The 17,429-nt window shown below is 35.7% G+C and overlaps 1 protein-coding gene across 3 annotated transcripts in view; it reads right to left on the bottom strand.

Moving 5' to 3' along the window:
- The window catches only part of LOC126815822 (short transient receptor potential channel 7), a 176,679-nt gene that overhangs the window by 94,248 nt on the left and 65,002 nt on the right, over positions 1–17,429 (bottom strand). For 2 of the 3 annotated variants that reach the window (XM_050541785.2, XM_050541789.2), the window contains exon 1: positions 2,606–3,028. The exons of the other annotated variant lie outside the window; for it this stretch is intronic. In XM_050541785.2, the coding sequence (XP_050397742.2) occupies positions 2,606–2,678 (73 nt within the window). In that variant the 5' untranslated portion in view covers positions 2,679–3,028. Of the gene's footprint in view, positions 1–2,605; positions 3,029–17,429 lie in introns of those variants that run through there. 3 annotated transcript variants of the gene reach the window in all.

The following is a 17,429-nucleotide window of genomic DNA, read 5'->3' as shown; positions in this document are numbered from 1 at the left end:
ATTTTCCTAAGTGTAACCTGTTTTCTAACCCGAACAACAAATTGTGGGGCTAAGGTTAACTCTTTAACTGGCACAAAGTAGCACTAACTTGTTGTTCTGACCTTACCCATTGTGATTTGTCCACGGGATTGGGTTTCGTTTCGTTTTTATGTAGTGTGGTCTTCCTACACTTACAACTAGACTGTATTTAATGAATTTGATACATTGTGTCTTGTCCACGGGATTGGGTTTCCTTTCCTTGGTGTGTAGTGTGGTATTCCTACACTACGATACTTGGTACATTGTGTATTGTCCACGGGATTGGGTTTCGTTCCGTTTGTGTGTAGTGTGGTCTTCCTGCAGTTACTACTAGACTACACAATACTGGGATTAATCAACCTATGGGATTTGAGGTTGTGATTTACTCAAGTTGTATCAAAGAATTTGTGTAAGGAAACTTTTATATACCAACTAACGCGTATACTAGTGTTGACCTTTTCGTCTTAAAAGTCACGACTATCATCCGTTGGGGATTACCCCAATGGCTAAATTAACCACGTTTTTGCTCTGCATTGTCTCTAAAGGCAGTAATTACTGGGCGAGTCGTATTATATAATTCAAGTATTTAGATCCATTTACCATCGCTAGTATTTCTTAAAAGGCTTAGAGCAATTAACCGATTTAGATAGCCATTATCAACGCATGAATATTTTTGCCACCTTTTTTTCCCCTTACAGCAAGAAGCTATATACCCATATATCTACTCGGCCGACGATTTACGATGTGTATCCAAAAGAGTGTTTTTTAGTATCTTGAGAACTAGCGTGATTATTACATTAAAGCAAAAAATTATTCTCTCTTATGTGTTCAAAGACAGAAAAATTACTCTTTTAAAGATCACAGATTTTCTATCTTAGTTTATGGGAACGTTAACTAGGTGTCGATAATGTGCATGTCAGTATTTATGATCCGAATTCAGCACGGTGTTCTGTTTTATTTGGTTGATCAATATGTTTTATAAAATTGTAACGTTGGTGAGAAAGTCTTCAAGAAACGGAACTGCCTATATCGTTTGCTCTTTTCGTCTTTTCCAGCATCAGCAAATTAAAATTAAACCAACAGAGAAACTGGGAGGATATCAACGACTTCACAGTTATATGAAGAATGAGTTCTCAGATTTAATATTCAGATTGGTCTCTCAGATTTAATATTCAGATTGGTCCTAAAAGGAATTTCGGTTTTGTTCAGTGCAATTCGCAACAATGTTCTCTCATCTTTGGCTTCCGAATGAAGGCATGTCGCGTGATATATACCTCGAATGTCACTTTGAACCGATTCTTTGGTGTGCATTATTAGGTAGCTCATGCTTGATTATAATCCCACCATTTCCTACTCCGCATTTGAATATTATTCTTTCTGCACTCGCACAATATCCATCAGACATTTTTTTACTTCTGGTTTAAATCTAAAAACTTAGTAGAATTTCCCTCGTGGAAATTGGTTATGGGGGTCTTTCTGACCATTATGGCGCCATCTTCTAAGCTGAACTATTCCGACATCACTGATATTTCTGTGTTTAAAATTTAAAAAATGAGTTTGTATTGAACATTCAAACTATCACACCATATTGTATGCGATATCACTATATTGTGAAAGCGGTCGCTAAATAAAGTTACATCACACATACTGATGAGTCATGTATCTTAAAGATGCATTATACGAGAGCTAATTCTGCCTATTGTAGGTCTTTCTTTAGGCCTTAAATGTTATATAAATTATTAATTAAATATTTATTAAAGATACATTATGGGAGATAAGATAAAGAGATGGCAGTTCTCGCTATAATAGTTAAAAACTAGATAGTGTAAAGGTAATTTGCTGAAAATTTCAGTCAAATTGATCCACTATGAGCCGAGAAAGAAGCCGGTGAAATTTTAGCATAGTCTCGATTATCCACTTTTTCTGATTTAATTATCTTTGGCCGTTAGCAGCATATAGGAATCTAATCCAGCCTACATCGAAGGCTAGCCTTGACATCGAGAGTTTATTATGGTCTGGATAAGTTAATTAATGTCTAATTGATAATTTATATAACATTTCAGGCCTAAAGAAAGACTTGTAATAAGCAGATTTTGCTCTTGCATAATGCATGTTTAAGTTGCCAAGACCATAATCAACTCACTAGCCCATTGAATTGTTCCGATTTAAGTAGATTCGAACGGTTCGACTATTTAATGATTTCATTTAAAAATGAAGAAGCGAAGTACTGTGATTACGATAATAAACAATCAATGCACACATCTTGTCAAAATTACAAACCGTGATAACTTCGCTCAGAATAGATTAATTTGAATGACGTTTTCAATATATTGCATTATCTATTTTTGAATTATTATAGCACAAAGGCCAACCCTTTACTAGTATCTAAATCTTACATAAAGTATCTTTAAGAGGACCGGTGGATGTTGAGCTCAAGGCAAGTATGCGTGTCCTCACTTGACCAACAGTTTGTGTAGAATATTTGTATTTTAATATTTCCTTTCGTCTAAGAACTGTTTATGGAACAAAAAAACAACGCACGTTCATAAAATATGAAGTCTAAAATAAAAACTAGTATAGTACTTACACGAATCTCCTTTTCGAAGTTTTTCATATCTATACTCCTTCCAGCTGCCACTTGAATTTGATTTCCACGACATTTTTACATCCAATAAAGCTGCTAAACTTAGTCCGTATCAATGCAATGTACATACATAAATAATTCCAAGAATAAATCTAGTCATTCAACGTAAAAAGTTCATCAGCCACATTAACCATGGAATCCATCGAAAATTCTATGCAAGTAGTTCGTACCCTCGGTTTATAATCAACAAACAAATATTACATAGATCTGACCAGAATACTCATAATAAATCTCTGAAGTTAGTAGACAATTTCAGCTGAACAGATTAGTAGCCAATCTTGCTAAGAAAGGTGGTGAAAGCCCGAACACGTTGGCAATCTAACAAGACTGTCAACCTCTACTGTTATTCAAGACGAATTGCAATTCGGATTAACCTGTAGATATTCATTAGTTCTACCCTTTCTAGGGTATATCAGATAAATTTGTTAACATATTTCAGTATTTTGTTTTATCCACTATCTTCAAGTTATGATTAACCGTGCGTACAGTGAATCCGTGACGTGTACTATTCCAGTTCGCTAAATCAATATCCTACAGTAGAATCATATGACAAGTCACAATAAAACATAGTAGCTTTGAGTACCGAATTACCATTTATAATCCGTTTTATAGTTAATACAAATTGTGTATCTCAACATATACATTTACGTACAGAATAAGATCTCGATATTGTAAACGATCAACTCCGACAGAGAGCTTCAAACCATTCTAAATAAGAAATGTTGCGTTCACGTTATCTCCATTTAATTTGTTTTTGTCCCAGAAAACAGTTCCAATTTGTATATCCTGCGGCTATTAGATAATAATATCAGTTGTCTATATCAAATAAAGTTCTACAAACTAAAGTCAGAAATTTGGAATTAATAATTCATTTAAAGCACCACAAGAGAGCCGACACTAGTAAGATTGCAGACATTTGTTGATTTATACATGCAGTAATATCGAATACAAATAATACGTTCCAAAACAGCGAAAAAAATATCCAACCTATTTGGTATACAGGGGGATGGTGAAACCGAATATTAAACTGCAATTTATTGTATGTCGCCTCCTCCAATATCTTGACCTTCTATCGCTGCAACCAGCAGGATATTGTGTTGAGAGAATTCAAAAGAATGGTCCTTATCAAGATACTATGGTATTTCTCACACAAATGTTTTAATAATTATTGCTGACATTTTACCGGAATCACCGCGTTTCCAAAGTCAATTTGGACTTTTTAAGATTCCCACTGTAATGTTGAAATATTTTCAAGGACAGTGCAACTTTGGCTTCTATGGATTTCACAAATCAGTTTTGTCAACAAATTAATTAATAATGCGACTTGAAATAACCAATAGCAGCACAATCTATATGTTTATATGGGACTTCAGAATTACGAATGTATGCACATTCTAATTTACAAATTAATGGTCTGCGTGTGGTACTTTAAACTGTAACTACTAGTATGACCTGTGTTCATAATGATTTATATAAATTATTGCTCGGATATATTCATAGACAATTCAATTTAAATTCACAGCTGTCCCATATCACCCATTTGAATAAATATTTTTTTTTATATTATACATGTAGTTTAGTTATGCATGGTATATAACGATTTAAACAGAATACACAAATTGACAATTGCAATACTCATAATAACAGACAAGAAATAAATGTTAAACCAAATACATATATCTATAATTTCTTCATCTAAAGTCTCTGCGCGTCATGTTATAATAATACAACTATTATATTGTGAAAGTTGACTTTATAAAAGGAATATCTGTTCATAAAATGGTTCAATACGGTTAAAGAACAATATTGGTGTCAGTCATTACATATATGACTGGTTACACACATTTCCAAATATAATTTTAACACAGAGATTGCTACGGTAAATGTGTAACAAACATATGGCCACAAATCACTAAAGATTTCCCTATTGACTTTAATGTTAATTCTCGTCTCTTAGACCGGCTCTATTTTTTTCTTAAATTTTTGTTGGGTAGAACGCTTTCTACCGCAGATGAGGCAACATGTGGCAACCTCTTGCCCCAAAGCACGTATGAAGTTCTTCATGAAAAACTTGCGATACACAAGCTGGAAGTAGAGAAAAGTAAACATGCAGTTTCCGGCCCTACATTTCACCCTAACCAACCTCTCAACTCCTGTATCCTTCCTCCTCAAAATTATGAATATTCACCAAAACCTGGCAAAAATTGTATTTTCAAACCCTTTTCTTCGATTCTACACCAAAAAAGTATAAAAAAAATCGCCATGCAAAAGGGGGAAAAGGGAGAGAAAGACTGTGACGGCGTAGGCATTTTTGGTGAGCGATGTCCACATGAAGAAACGGGAAATGACCACAAAAATGACAAACACGAGTTATCCTTCTATATAACTGACTGAAGTAACGAGCGATAACAGACACGCGGTCGAATTTCATTTCACTGATGAAAAGGTGTTATATGAAACGGTGAGAGGATATCTGACGATTCAAAAAAATAATTGGCTGTCACCAGATAAAAAAAAGGAACAAATTACAACAGTCCGTGCATTACCATATATTTATTAAGTACAGATTGAAAAAAAACAAGGGAATGCACAGGCCTTTTCTGTTTTTCTCGTTTTCTCTTAACAAGTGACAGCCAATTCCATTTTTGAATTGTCAGATATCCTCTCACCGTCTCATATAACAATTTTTCATCTTCAACGGATTTATCGGTGAAATGAAATTCGACCGTGTGGCTCGTTACTTTAGTCAGTAATATAGAAGGATAACTCGTGTTTGTCATTTTTGTCGTCACTTCCCTTTTCTTTAAGTGTTTGTTACACATTTACCGTAGCAATTTTTCATCTTCAACGGATTTATCGGTGAAATGAAATTCGACCGTGTGGCTCGTTACTTCAGTCAGTAATATAGAAGGATAACTCGTGTTTGTCATTTTTGTCGTCACTTTCCTTTTCTTTAAGTGTTTGTTACACATTTACCGTAGCAATGATCTCTGTGTTAAAATTATATTTGGAATGTGTTCAATCAGTTCTGTCACATATGTAATAATGACTGACACCAATTTTGTCCTTTAAGTATTTACAAAGACCCTATACATGGACATTTGACCTCCACCGCAGACGATATAAACCATATACGGTTCAAAGTCAGCACCACCCCTTGTTCCTAACATCTGACCGTTACTAGATTTCTTCACAATTCCCGAACTTACAGTTACATTACATGTATCTACAGACACGTGAACAGTAGCGTCCAATCAGAGGTTGTGACATAGCGACCTCCACGGAAACCATGACATTGGACGAACCTTGAACTTTGCAACTCGATTATCACATGTAAACATTTTAGCTTAAAAGCGCAAGACTACCCAATCGAAATTAGTGCCGAAATATGCAATGTATTACGTGAAAGCCTTGATAAGATGTACGTAATTAAAGCGAGATCAAGCCTTCTATTGAAGATGGCACCACCTTTAATATTAATCGTTTGATGGGGCTATTTGTAATCGAACTGAATCCAAGCCGGGATATTATCTATCGTTTTTGTTTTGACTTTGTTATCATAATTAAATGTTCAATCTGGGTACACTATAGTGTAGATTGAATTAGGTAAATCTGATATTTCCCGAAATACACAAATGACGCACATAAGACTTTTTTAAGTGTGCAAGCATTGCATGAACGACGTAATGTCGTTCGTTATTAATATACCGTGATACAAGAAACGAGAAAATAATGCAATGGGATATTAGTTTGTGAAACCGAATGTACAGTATGTCCTAAAAAAGGATGTATTGGTTTTATCTAAATGCCGGTATTCTTTCTGATAAGAATAAGACAGCAGACGCTTTATGCGATATCATTTTGAATTTCCTACGGCAGTAGGTTAGTTTTCAACTTTTAGTTTCGTTTTCTGATTTAAAATAGCAATATTGGCTTAAACTACGAGGGTAAAATGTTAAATGGATTATAATGGTATTCGTGGTGATAATTGAGCAAACCAAAGTAAATCAACTCTACACTTCCATTTCTGACCTAATGCTGGGAATTGTATTTCAGTTTCTAAATTTAATTGTTATACGTTTGTGGATTTTCGTGGGGATGGGAACTACCCACTGATTTCACTGTCAATATAATGCCTGTATAATATACACCTATCATATTTATATCAAGATCCAATATATCATTTGTGTAGCATAACAAATATAAATATCTAGATGATATCAAATTAATTGCTTTTAATTTCCCGTGTAGTAGATAACACCTGTGATTGGTGATCTACCAGAGATAAGACACCTGTATCCCCGATTTTATATCGTATCTAATAAATATTCGCGTATATACATGTATTATTACATTTATTGAAATAGATATTGCCTGCATACTCATATGATAGGTAATACGGGTCCGACGGAACTGTGCAATGGAGTATTAAAACAGACGTTATAGAAGTGAGATTTAGAATACGTGATAAAATTGATGTGCTGTATTTAGTTTCACACAAAATAGATATTTCTGTATTTCACAGTTTCATAAGCAAAGTGAAGATGTTTGATAACCAAAGAATCAATTAATTACCGTCCTTTCTTTAATTATATAAGTTTAGAAACAAAAAGTGCTAATTTAATAGAGTCGTAAGAAAATAAGCAGTGGTTTGCAATCGTAAGGTCATGACCATTGGTTTGCAATAACGACTTGTGAACCACGCATATTGTATCATATGACAATCTGGGATTGCTGTGAGGCAGAAATTTAGAATCGATGGCTTTCCAATTAGATGTGGACTCGCAAGTCATTTAAGAAGGGGGGACGGTGGGGAGCCGGGTGGTCTAACGCGTGCGCTTTGGAACATAAGGTCTGTCTGCCATTGAGTGGCATATGGTCACATGATTTCCTCCCACTGCTAAAGAGCCATTCATGCAAGCGAAATATTGAAATAAAATTGTACCAGATGTTAGTCCCGAAATTAAGTCTAGTTTCTCCCTCTCTCTCTCTCTCAAATTTCTAGTATTAAGTCCCCCATATATAATTTATCTACTAGTATATACACTTGTAATCGTCATTTATCTCCTAGCATACAAGTTGTAATTATTATACCCGTTGAAATCGTCAATACTGAAGAATATTTTCCGCGTTATAGTTTCGTAACGTTCACCTTTTTTTCTCGATTACACAGGATAAACAAATACAAATGTCAATGTATAAATATACAAAATAATTACATTACAGTGGGCCTATGTTAATGTCTTTGACCGAAACCAACTGCAGCGACTGCTATCTTAACGGCGAAGCAGTTGTAAGTGTTTCGGAGAGAGTAAGCATACCCTTCCGTTAGCAGAACACCGGTCACCACTTTAATCTCTACCGTATAACAGAGTGTGCGCGCCGGAAATGTTTACAACCATGTTGGAACAAATGCAAACTGAATACCAACGCAGTCAAAATATAAGGAAAAGATCAAAACAGCAAAAGAAAGCAAGCAAACAAAAATACAAAATAGCGTTCCTTAGAAATTATTATATACGTCACAGTCCCATCATTATATAAGTATACACACAAGCATGGCGAAAATAAAAACACCGATTTACATACTCTTCTACAGACAACGCGAATTCACTTCCAAAACAACCTTTAAAAAATCCAACATAGTTTTATACAGTAAAGGTTTCTATTCCTAACAAACACACGGTGACATCACATAGAAGTCTGTATAAAGATACGTCTTGATCGCTTTTACATCACATTACGACGAAACGTGGCTTAACCGATCATCTCCAAAGAATTGTATCGTCTGCTACAGTATAGGTTTGATTAAGACGCATGCGTGGCTATTCTGTGGCTAGATTATTATCGGTTAGGGAATTAATGGTACCGGGTGATAAGACAGCGATCTTTCAAATTACCAATAATTTCAAGAAATATAACGCAAAATGTCAAGGAGAAAAATAAAAAAAAAATTTATAGAGAGGAATGTTTGATTTATTGATTGTGTTACGAATACCAGAATACACAAAATTTCCAGCTACGCGGTCTTCAAAATTACTTTAAAATTAAATTGTTTTTTTCCGTGAGGCGCTAAACTAATAACTGGAAGGGAATGATATATTGAAATGAATGAGAGATAATAATTGTCTCATATGTATTTAAATTTGGAGTACTTTGTTTTTACTTCATTCATTTGATGGAACTGGGAACATAATTGTTTGAAAATATGTTATTAAAAAAAGATGCCATAGATGCCATATTGGTTTACTCCGCCAGCAAGCTGAACTATTTGTCCATGCAAGTTTATAATGATTTAAACCGATGGTCGCCATTTGCATATTACGGACAATGCCCAATTTGTCAGTGGTTTTTCCATGTTAGATAAACTTCCGACTTGGATTAAAACGGATTTAGAAGCAACTCGTCAAACCCTTCACTCAACACTTATAGTTGGAATTGGCATGTTCATATCATATGTTTAAAGTGTTATTAAGTGTTCCAGTGCGGGTGTCTAAGACCAGAATCCACAGTTATAAAACATTTATTAAAAAAATATAGCAGGGTGAATATTTTATTTTATTGTGCAAAAACAGTGAAATAAAACACACTTAAGTATATAAGCATCAATCCTAGACAGGCATGGTTCCTAATCAAACAGACGACACAATCAGAATCCTACCTCGCAGAAAATATTCCTATCGATTCGACCCAATAACCTAAAATCATTCCATCATAGCGATAAGATTCTTCATCTGTCCGACACTCTACTCAGAAATCAAAGAATTCTGCTCATCAAATGTGGGAATAATCTTCTCCCCGCAACCAAACGTAGACTATCATAGTATTACCTATGGATCCTTTTATGGATCTTATCTGTTAATATGTGTTTTTAATGAAAGTCTTCAGTGAGTTGGCGTAGATAAGGAAACGCAGATGATAAACCAAACATGGCTTTTAAGACAGAAAAAAGGGCATTTAATATTTTATTTCTAAAACGAGAGTCCGGTGATGTAGTTCTGATAGCTTCATTTATTTGACAAAAAGAGTGAACATACAGATTAAAGGAGTTAAATCGCTAATATTTGGCACCTAGAAATGGACACAAATGGGTCGCAGCGCATCTAATAATGTAATGTGAATGTATATAAACTGATTTACATTCAACCGTTTCTGTTTTACTGTAATTTCTAATCAGTTATGTTCGGCGAAATACGCCAGAAGTCTCAACTGAATGGCAATCTTTAGCGTCTGGTTATTCCAGTCTACATCGATGATATTTATTGCGCATGCTCTCCAGATAAGAATATAGCGTCACCATTTGGCATGACTTGTGGAATATGTCTAGGCGCGTTCTTTGAGTCTCTTGTTCTAAATGGCGCTGAAACGCATTATGGTACACGATTTACCAATGGTAAAATGTTTATTTTGTCTTGAATATTGGATATCAGATCTTTTCACTGTAAGATCACAAGACCAATGTTGATTTCAACTGACAAATAATTCGTGTTTTCAATGTCGAAGATTTTTGATGATATTGAGTTAGAGACTTAGCTACTTTAAATATAATTCATTTATTTTGAAATTGGCCATGGGTTGACTTAGGATATAGCGAGCACTTAAAACACTGGCCAGATTTTAATAAACGAGATCTTGAAGATAGCTTAACGCGTTTGGCATTTAATAACATAAACTATTCACTGAAATATTGAAAACACTTGTAGCCGATTCGTGACAAGACAATGTTACTTTAAGTAATGAACATGGATAGTCTTGAGATACTTCCAACGTCCTTATAATGTAAATAACGACTTGGTTAGTCGATTGGCTTTCAAATGAGGCAAGGCCAGTACAAGATGAATAAAAACTAATAAGATACATAGAACTGTAATAACATGCACGTTATATTTCCCATTTATGATGCTAGAACAATACAAAGTAAGTGCTACAATTTTGTTTTATACTTGAAATGTAAAACGTATTATGTTAAATCTGCTATTAGCCACAAAATATCAGAAAAAATAAAATCTGCTATTAACCACAAATCAGAAAAAAATATACTAACTACTTCCTTATCATCAGCTGATTGAATTCTGGTTTAAGCCGCCGTCGTGATTGGCTGAATCCATTTTGTCCTATGACAAAGTTATTTCCAAAAACAAAAATTATCTTTGGAAATATGAGAGGTTTATGAAAGGTTCATAAACACACTGGCAAATGCATTTGTTAAGTCCTAAAATTTCCTATTGCAGCTCTTTTTTCTCATTTCAAATGATATACATTGCATCAATCGGATGGCTGAGATATTACATGGATTAGACAATGTCTGCCATATCTTCGTTACAATGGAAAATCGAGACCTCGTTTATTTTCGCAGCAATGGTACATGACAAATCGAGAACATTTACACCGTTCCTTGTCAAAACACAAAACAGTCGTAACTAAATATTGGTAGTAAGTGCATGGGGACTGTACCGCACACAAACAAGACAAACCTAAGGACAAGACACAATCTACAGATATCACAAACAACAAATGCACATATCAGATGAAATGAATGGACCCCGGGGCTATCCAGAAGTAGAGCTGGGCGATATCCCTGCAAACAGATATCACGATATTGTTTGAAAATATCGCGATATAATCACTATATCGCAATATTTTATAAAATGTCACTAATTTCAGTTTATCACTTTTTAAATATAAAAATAGAAAAACTCATGCATAAAAAGTTGGAAATACCCCTGGAGTAATCACTTGACACTTTCTAGTCAATACATTATTAAATACAGTACCGAATTTACAAACAAAATTTAATGAGCTGGTTCAAACACAGATCTATATCTATAGCCATGTAGACTTGCTAAAAACATTGGTCTATGTTGTTTATTACAATTTTAATTTCCACTATATTAATTAGGATATTTTATATAAATTAAGAATATTGACATGAATGAGGCACAAAAACATTTAAAAAGGTTTGTGTAATCGGCCGTGCATGTTTTGTTTTTTTATTATTATTTTATAACTACGGGTACGATTTGAATCATTGCATGCTATTCAATTACCATAGCAAACTCGTTTTGTCTCATTCAAGCGCATGCCTTCTTGAAAATGCATTTTGCACTGCAAAAATACAACATTATACTATTAACCGGTAGTACTGTGTCAAAAAGTGTCAATTGATTTAGTCATTTTTTCCGGATCACACACCGCCATGGCACGTCCGACGCTGAATGATAATGAGTCTATCGGAACTCTCAATGTAGTTGGCATTATTTATATTTTTGATTTATTAAAATTTAATTCATTCTGAAAAATCAATGATTCCTTTGGAAAACCAAAGCATCTGTATAAACAATTCGTCAAGAAATTGAATAGAAGCAGGGATAATTCTAACGGTATTGGTCGGGTCGAAAAATGAGCGAGGAGTCACGTGACGTAAACAGAGCACATTATCGGCATTTGCTAACTTCGTGGAATAAACACTCGGGAGTTTATAACAATATTTATTGCTATTTATTCATAACTAAAGATAGTTTCCCAGAAAAGTATTTATTGGGTGGTTATTTCCAATAAAAGTATGTCAAATTTGGTATATATGGAAAATTAAGACCCCAAAAACGCCCATGGGGCAAGCACTGGACAAAATTGTCAGGGTATCACTAACTGGCAGCCCGACTGTTATCTGCCAGCTTAAATGAGGGAGCGGTTGTTATTTCTTGATCAAATGGTTCAGCGGTTTTGGGAACATTGAGGGGTATCAACGTACAAAAGACTCTGCTATTAAACAGCGGAAAACGAAGTTGACAGATCTAATTTAGAATTTACTTAGGCCTCAATATGTATGGTAAATGTACAGTAAGTAATGATAAATACATTTTGAAAAATGCACCCTCCCACAATGAAGCTAAGGTGATAGACATTGCGCCCAAAAACAGCTCACTTATAGCTATAAGTATCCCCGGCGACTACAAAGTCTTTAAGGTGTATGGTAGACTGTGCTATTTTGTAGATGTTAAATAGGCTGTTTCGACCAATTTCTATATTAGAACAATAGATAAAAGGCAACGTGAAGTTGGCACGTTATTCGGGATTCGCTACTATAAGAGAACGATATATCTTGCATCCGATCATTTCCTCATTGGGTGACCGATTAGCACGGAGACGACCAATGAGGAAATGATCGAATGCAAGATATATCGTTCTCTTTTAGTGGCGAATCCCGAATAACGTGCTGACTCGTTATTCGTTATTCTTTATTGGCGAATCCCGAATAACGAGCCAGCACGTTATTCGGGATTCGGCAATAAAAGAGTTGATTGCTGGAGATGACTGCCCCGTGCACTCTAACAAACCAGTCAGCGCCCTACGCGCTTTAGAAACGGTCGTCTCCGTGCCAATCGGTCACCCAATGAGGAAATGATCGGATGCAAGATATATCGTTCTCTTTTAGTGGCGAATCCCGAATAACGTGCTGGCTCGTTATTCGTCATTGGCGAATCCCGAATAACGAGCCAGCACGTTATTCGGGATTCGACAATAAAACAGTTGATTGCTGGAGATGACTGCCCCGTACACTCTAACAAACCAGTCAGCACCCTCCGCGCTTTAGAAACGGTCGTCTCCGTGCTAATCGGTCACCCAATGAGGAAATGATCGGATGCAAGATATATCGTTCTCTTTTAGTGGCGAATCTCGAATAACGTGCTGGCTCGTTATTCGTTATTGGCGAATCCCGAATAATGAGCCAGCATGTTATTCGGGATTCGGAATTCGGGATTCGCCACTAAAAGAGAACGAGTGCAGGAGAGGACTGCCCAGTGCACATCAACAAACCAGCCAACACCTTGTTCGCTCAACAAACGATCGTCTCCTGGTTAGTCGGTCACCCAACGTTCACTTACCCCTACGGTCGGGGGTAGCGAGGAAATGGTCGGATGCAACGTAGGTCGGTCTGTTTTAGTGGCGAATCCCGAATAACGTGCTGGCTCGTTATTCGTTATTGGCGAATCACGAATAACGAGCCAGCACGGGATTCGGCAATAAAACAGTTGATTGCTGGAGATGACTGCCCCGTGGACTCTAACAAACCAGTCAGCACCCTACGCGCTTTAGAAACGGTTGTCTCCGTGCTAATCGGTCACCCAATGAGGGAATGATCGGATGCAAGATATATCGTTCTCTTTTAGTGGCGAATCCCGAATCCCGAATAATGTGCTGGCTCGTTATTCGTTATTGGCGAATCCCGAATAACGAGCCAGCACGGTATTAGGGATTCGCGAATCACGAATCCCGAATAACGTGCCAACTTCACGATGCCTAGATAAAATATAACGTTGACAGTGAATAGAATAAAGTTTTAACAAAAATAAAAACTAGATACCCCACACCCCCCTTCAAACGACACGCAAGATATATCGGGGACTTCAAGTCAGAGTCCATGCAAAATTTGTGAAGTCTCTTTGGTTTTTAAAAAGTTCAACCGACTCGCGTGAACAAGACTTTTTTTTAATTTTTTCAATTTTTGGTAATTATCTGATTATAGGGTTATCTTTAAAATGATATTATATGAAACTAATTACATTAATTTATTGTCTTGTTAAAAGATCTATTTCATTAGAAATATTCATCAAAAGTTAAATTATGCTAAGTACCCACTATCCCGATTAGAAACAGATTGTTTTATGTGTGTTTTTATTGATGAGAGACTCCTTAAATGTGGCGCTTTGAGCATTCGTATGTGGATGGATGTTTAAGCGCATTAGAAATATACATTATTATTATTATCGTAACGCATCACATGACAGCAGGAACCTAGCATTATCTAGTATTTGACAAATAAACTAAAAGCCAGATATATCCGTGTTAACCAATTTACGCCATTTACCTAAGCTACGGATTGCTGGAAAGTGTCCGAATCACGGAATACTTTGAAATAGACAAATAACCGTTTAAACAGCGCTAATATTTCAACTGGTAATCCTATTATTGTCATATGGACGTATTGAGTTACCCATTTATTACTTGTCCCGGAAAGGAACTCTAGACCAATTTAACGCCGAGTAATGATTGATACAATGTCCTGTCTGAGAATATGTATAGTTTGCCCTGTCTGTGTTTTATTGGACAGAAGATTTGTCTATTTAAACGTAACAACCCGTGGAGTGTACACCGAGAGTTGGGATGACATAAGACATAGAGCAGAATGAGGGGGAGTTATTTCGATTTCTTGACGCAACTTTGTAATATAGCACCAAATGGCTCGTTGTAGCGTAATGTACAACTGATCTGAGCAAAACCCTGACTATGGATTTCATTTATCTATCATAATTGCGCAGGAACGAACACTTAACGTCACACGCCCATAATAATCTCATAAATTAGCACAAACCCATACTCCACTCATTGCTTCGTTTGATTATACAGACCTAATCCCACTCACACACTACTGGACTGACTGTTGATTCCTGTCCTGCATTATGCCTGGTTAAAATGCAATCCAGGAGTGTATAATGACAATCGCGGCTATATTACGTGACAAACCGCGAGATTCATTATGAAATGAAATGGGATTTAAGGTCCTACTGTTCTGCTCCAGCCGGGCTAATGCAGACGGGAATACGCCATACGATGTACTATGAGGGAAATTATGCCTGCACTGCGGCCTACCCTTATATCAAATTCCAACGCGCATGAAGATATGTACAGCGGACCTCGGTTGTTCGTCCCATCCGAACGGCTATATAGCCGCCCCTTGCACCACTGACGAGGGGAGCCACGAGAGAAAATTCCCGATGGACTTACTCGGACAACGCAGGGATCGAACACTGGGCCTCCAGGTTAACGAGCCAAAGTCTTACTCACTCAGCCACTGTGGCTCCCAAATTCATTATGAGCGAGTAACTAGAGAATAGCATGATAATGCGGAAAAACTAATTTTGTGACCAACGAGGCTTTCCAAAATAGTTGAAAACGTGATCATTGAATAATCGCCACTTGTAGAATCTTAATCATCTGATGGGCGACCAATGATTTCAGCATCTTTTAATACATTTAATCTAAGGACAGACTGTCATGTTACGCATTCTGTTTCAACCAACTGAACAGAACTATGACTTCCAGCAATGGCAACGGTACTCTGGAAATAAAAATAGACACACTCCAACAAAAATTCCAACTATTCGCTCCAGGTCCAGCAATGGCAAGAGCGGGATTACTCGGTCTTGCTTCGGGAATATGGTACATATCTCTCTCTCTCTCTTTCTCTCTCCCTGTTAGTCCCGAAATGACCTAGTTTGTGTGTGTGTGTCTCTCTCTCTCCACCATAGCGATATCGCAGACATCCTCCCTCTCTCTTAAAAACAGATTATTTGTTAGTGGTTTAGGTATCAATAGCCTTATTAGTGTTTAACCACTTCCAATCAGTTCTAAACCCAGCATCATCGGATGAAGACTATATTAGACAACAGCTTTCTGAACTCGGTGGTGACTCGGATGACTCTATTTCAGAATATGAAGTTACGAACTGTATAAAGGCCATGAAATCCGGCACATCGCCTGGGCCAGATGGCATTGGTGTAGATTTTATGACGTAAAATACTGGCTTAAACTTAATGTAATGTGAAATCATTGATATCCCAAACATGTATATATGGTGTTAAGGAAGCTCGACACTGCTGGTAGGGTAACCTGGGCAACTGTCCATGGACAAAGTTAGTGATCATAAGATCTTTCTAGAAATTTTGAATCCATGGTAAATTGATATTAACATACAGGAATGGTCAACCAGAATTCGGAACAGTGAAAGTCTAAAAGATTATTGTATATATAAAACCAATCTAAGTCAAGAAGAATCATACTTGATAGTTAACTTAAACCAAAACGTAAAAAGAAATATTACAAAATTACGTCTTATTTTCCGTTAGCCCATAATTTGTTTAGACACAACCAAAGCAATAGTCCTAATTGTACATCATGTAACTGTGGTATTATGGAAGACTTGTGTTTCATCTAATTCTTGAGTGTAACCATTATAAATATTTACGATCACCCGTTATCTAAATAAAGCTATGCATACTAGACAACTTAATTGTAAATAATGAAACTTTAGGCTGTGTTTGATACATCAGATATCATTAAAATAATAAGTAAGCTGTATATTGTAAATATAATAATAATTTATCATTGTTCAACATTATTATATCGTATTATATTTATATCTCAAAACCAATTTATTAAACAATTTATCATTATTAAAAACTATCCATCAATATATTATATACTAAATTCTGTATAATTGCTTGAAAAATAACACTATGTATATATCTTCGATTGTTATTTGTATCTAAGATCGTATGATACTGCATACTGAATAAATAAATATTATTATATTATTATTATTAGTAGTATTCAACAGGATATAAAATATTTTAATATCCGTCATTCAAAAGAGAAATAAAATATAAAGATGTATTGAAATAATATCTCACCAAGTAAATTAATTAATACACGTTTGTGACATACGATCAATTCTATGACCAGTTGTAGAATAATTTAACAAAAAGGCAAACGTCCGCCATACTATTATTTTACAGTTTTCTACACATTGAATCATTATTTATTCCAAGTTTCTATTCTTTGAATGGGTCTACGTGCCAAAGGCTAAATGTAGGATATTAATCATAGGTCATCCAGCCCATAACAACATAGACCCATTACGAAAGATCTAAATAGTCTAAATGATGCTACCATATTGATTATGCTGTTGTTGTCTACCATGGCAATA

The sequence above is a fragment of the Patella vulgata genome, chromosome 3 (assembly GCF_932274485.2).
Source record: "Patella vulgata chromosome 3, xgPatVulg1.2, whole genome shotgun sequence".
Lineage (NCBI taxonomy): Eukaryota > Metazoa > Mollusca > Gastropoda > Patellidae > Patella > Patella vulgata.
Note: the sequence above shows the minus strand (reverse complement) of the source record. Positions and strands in the feature narration are given on the sequence as shown.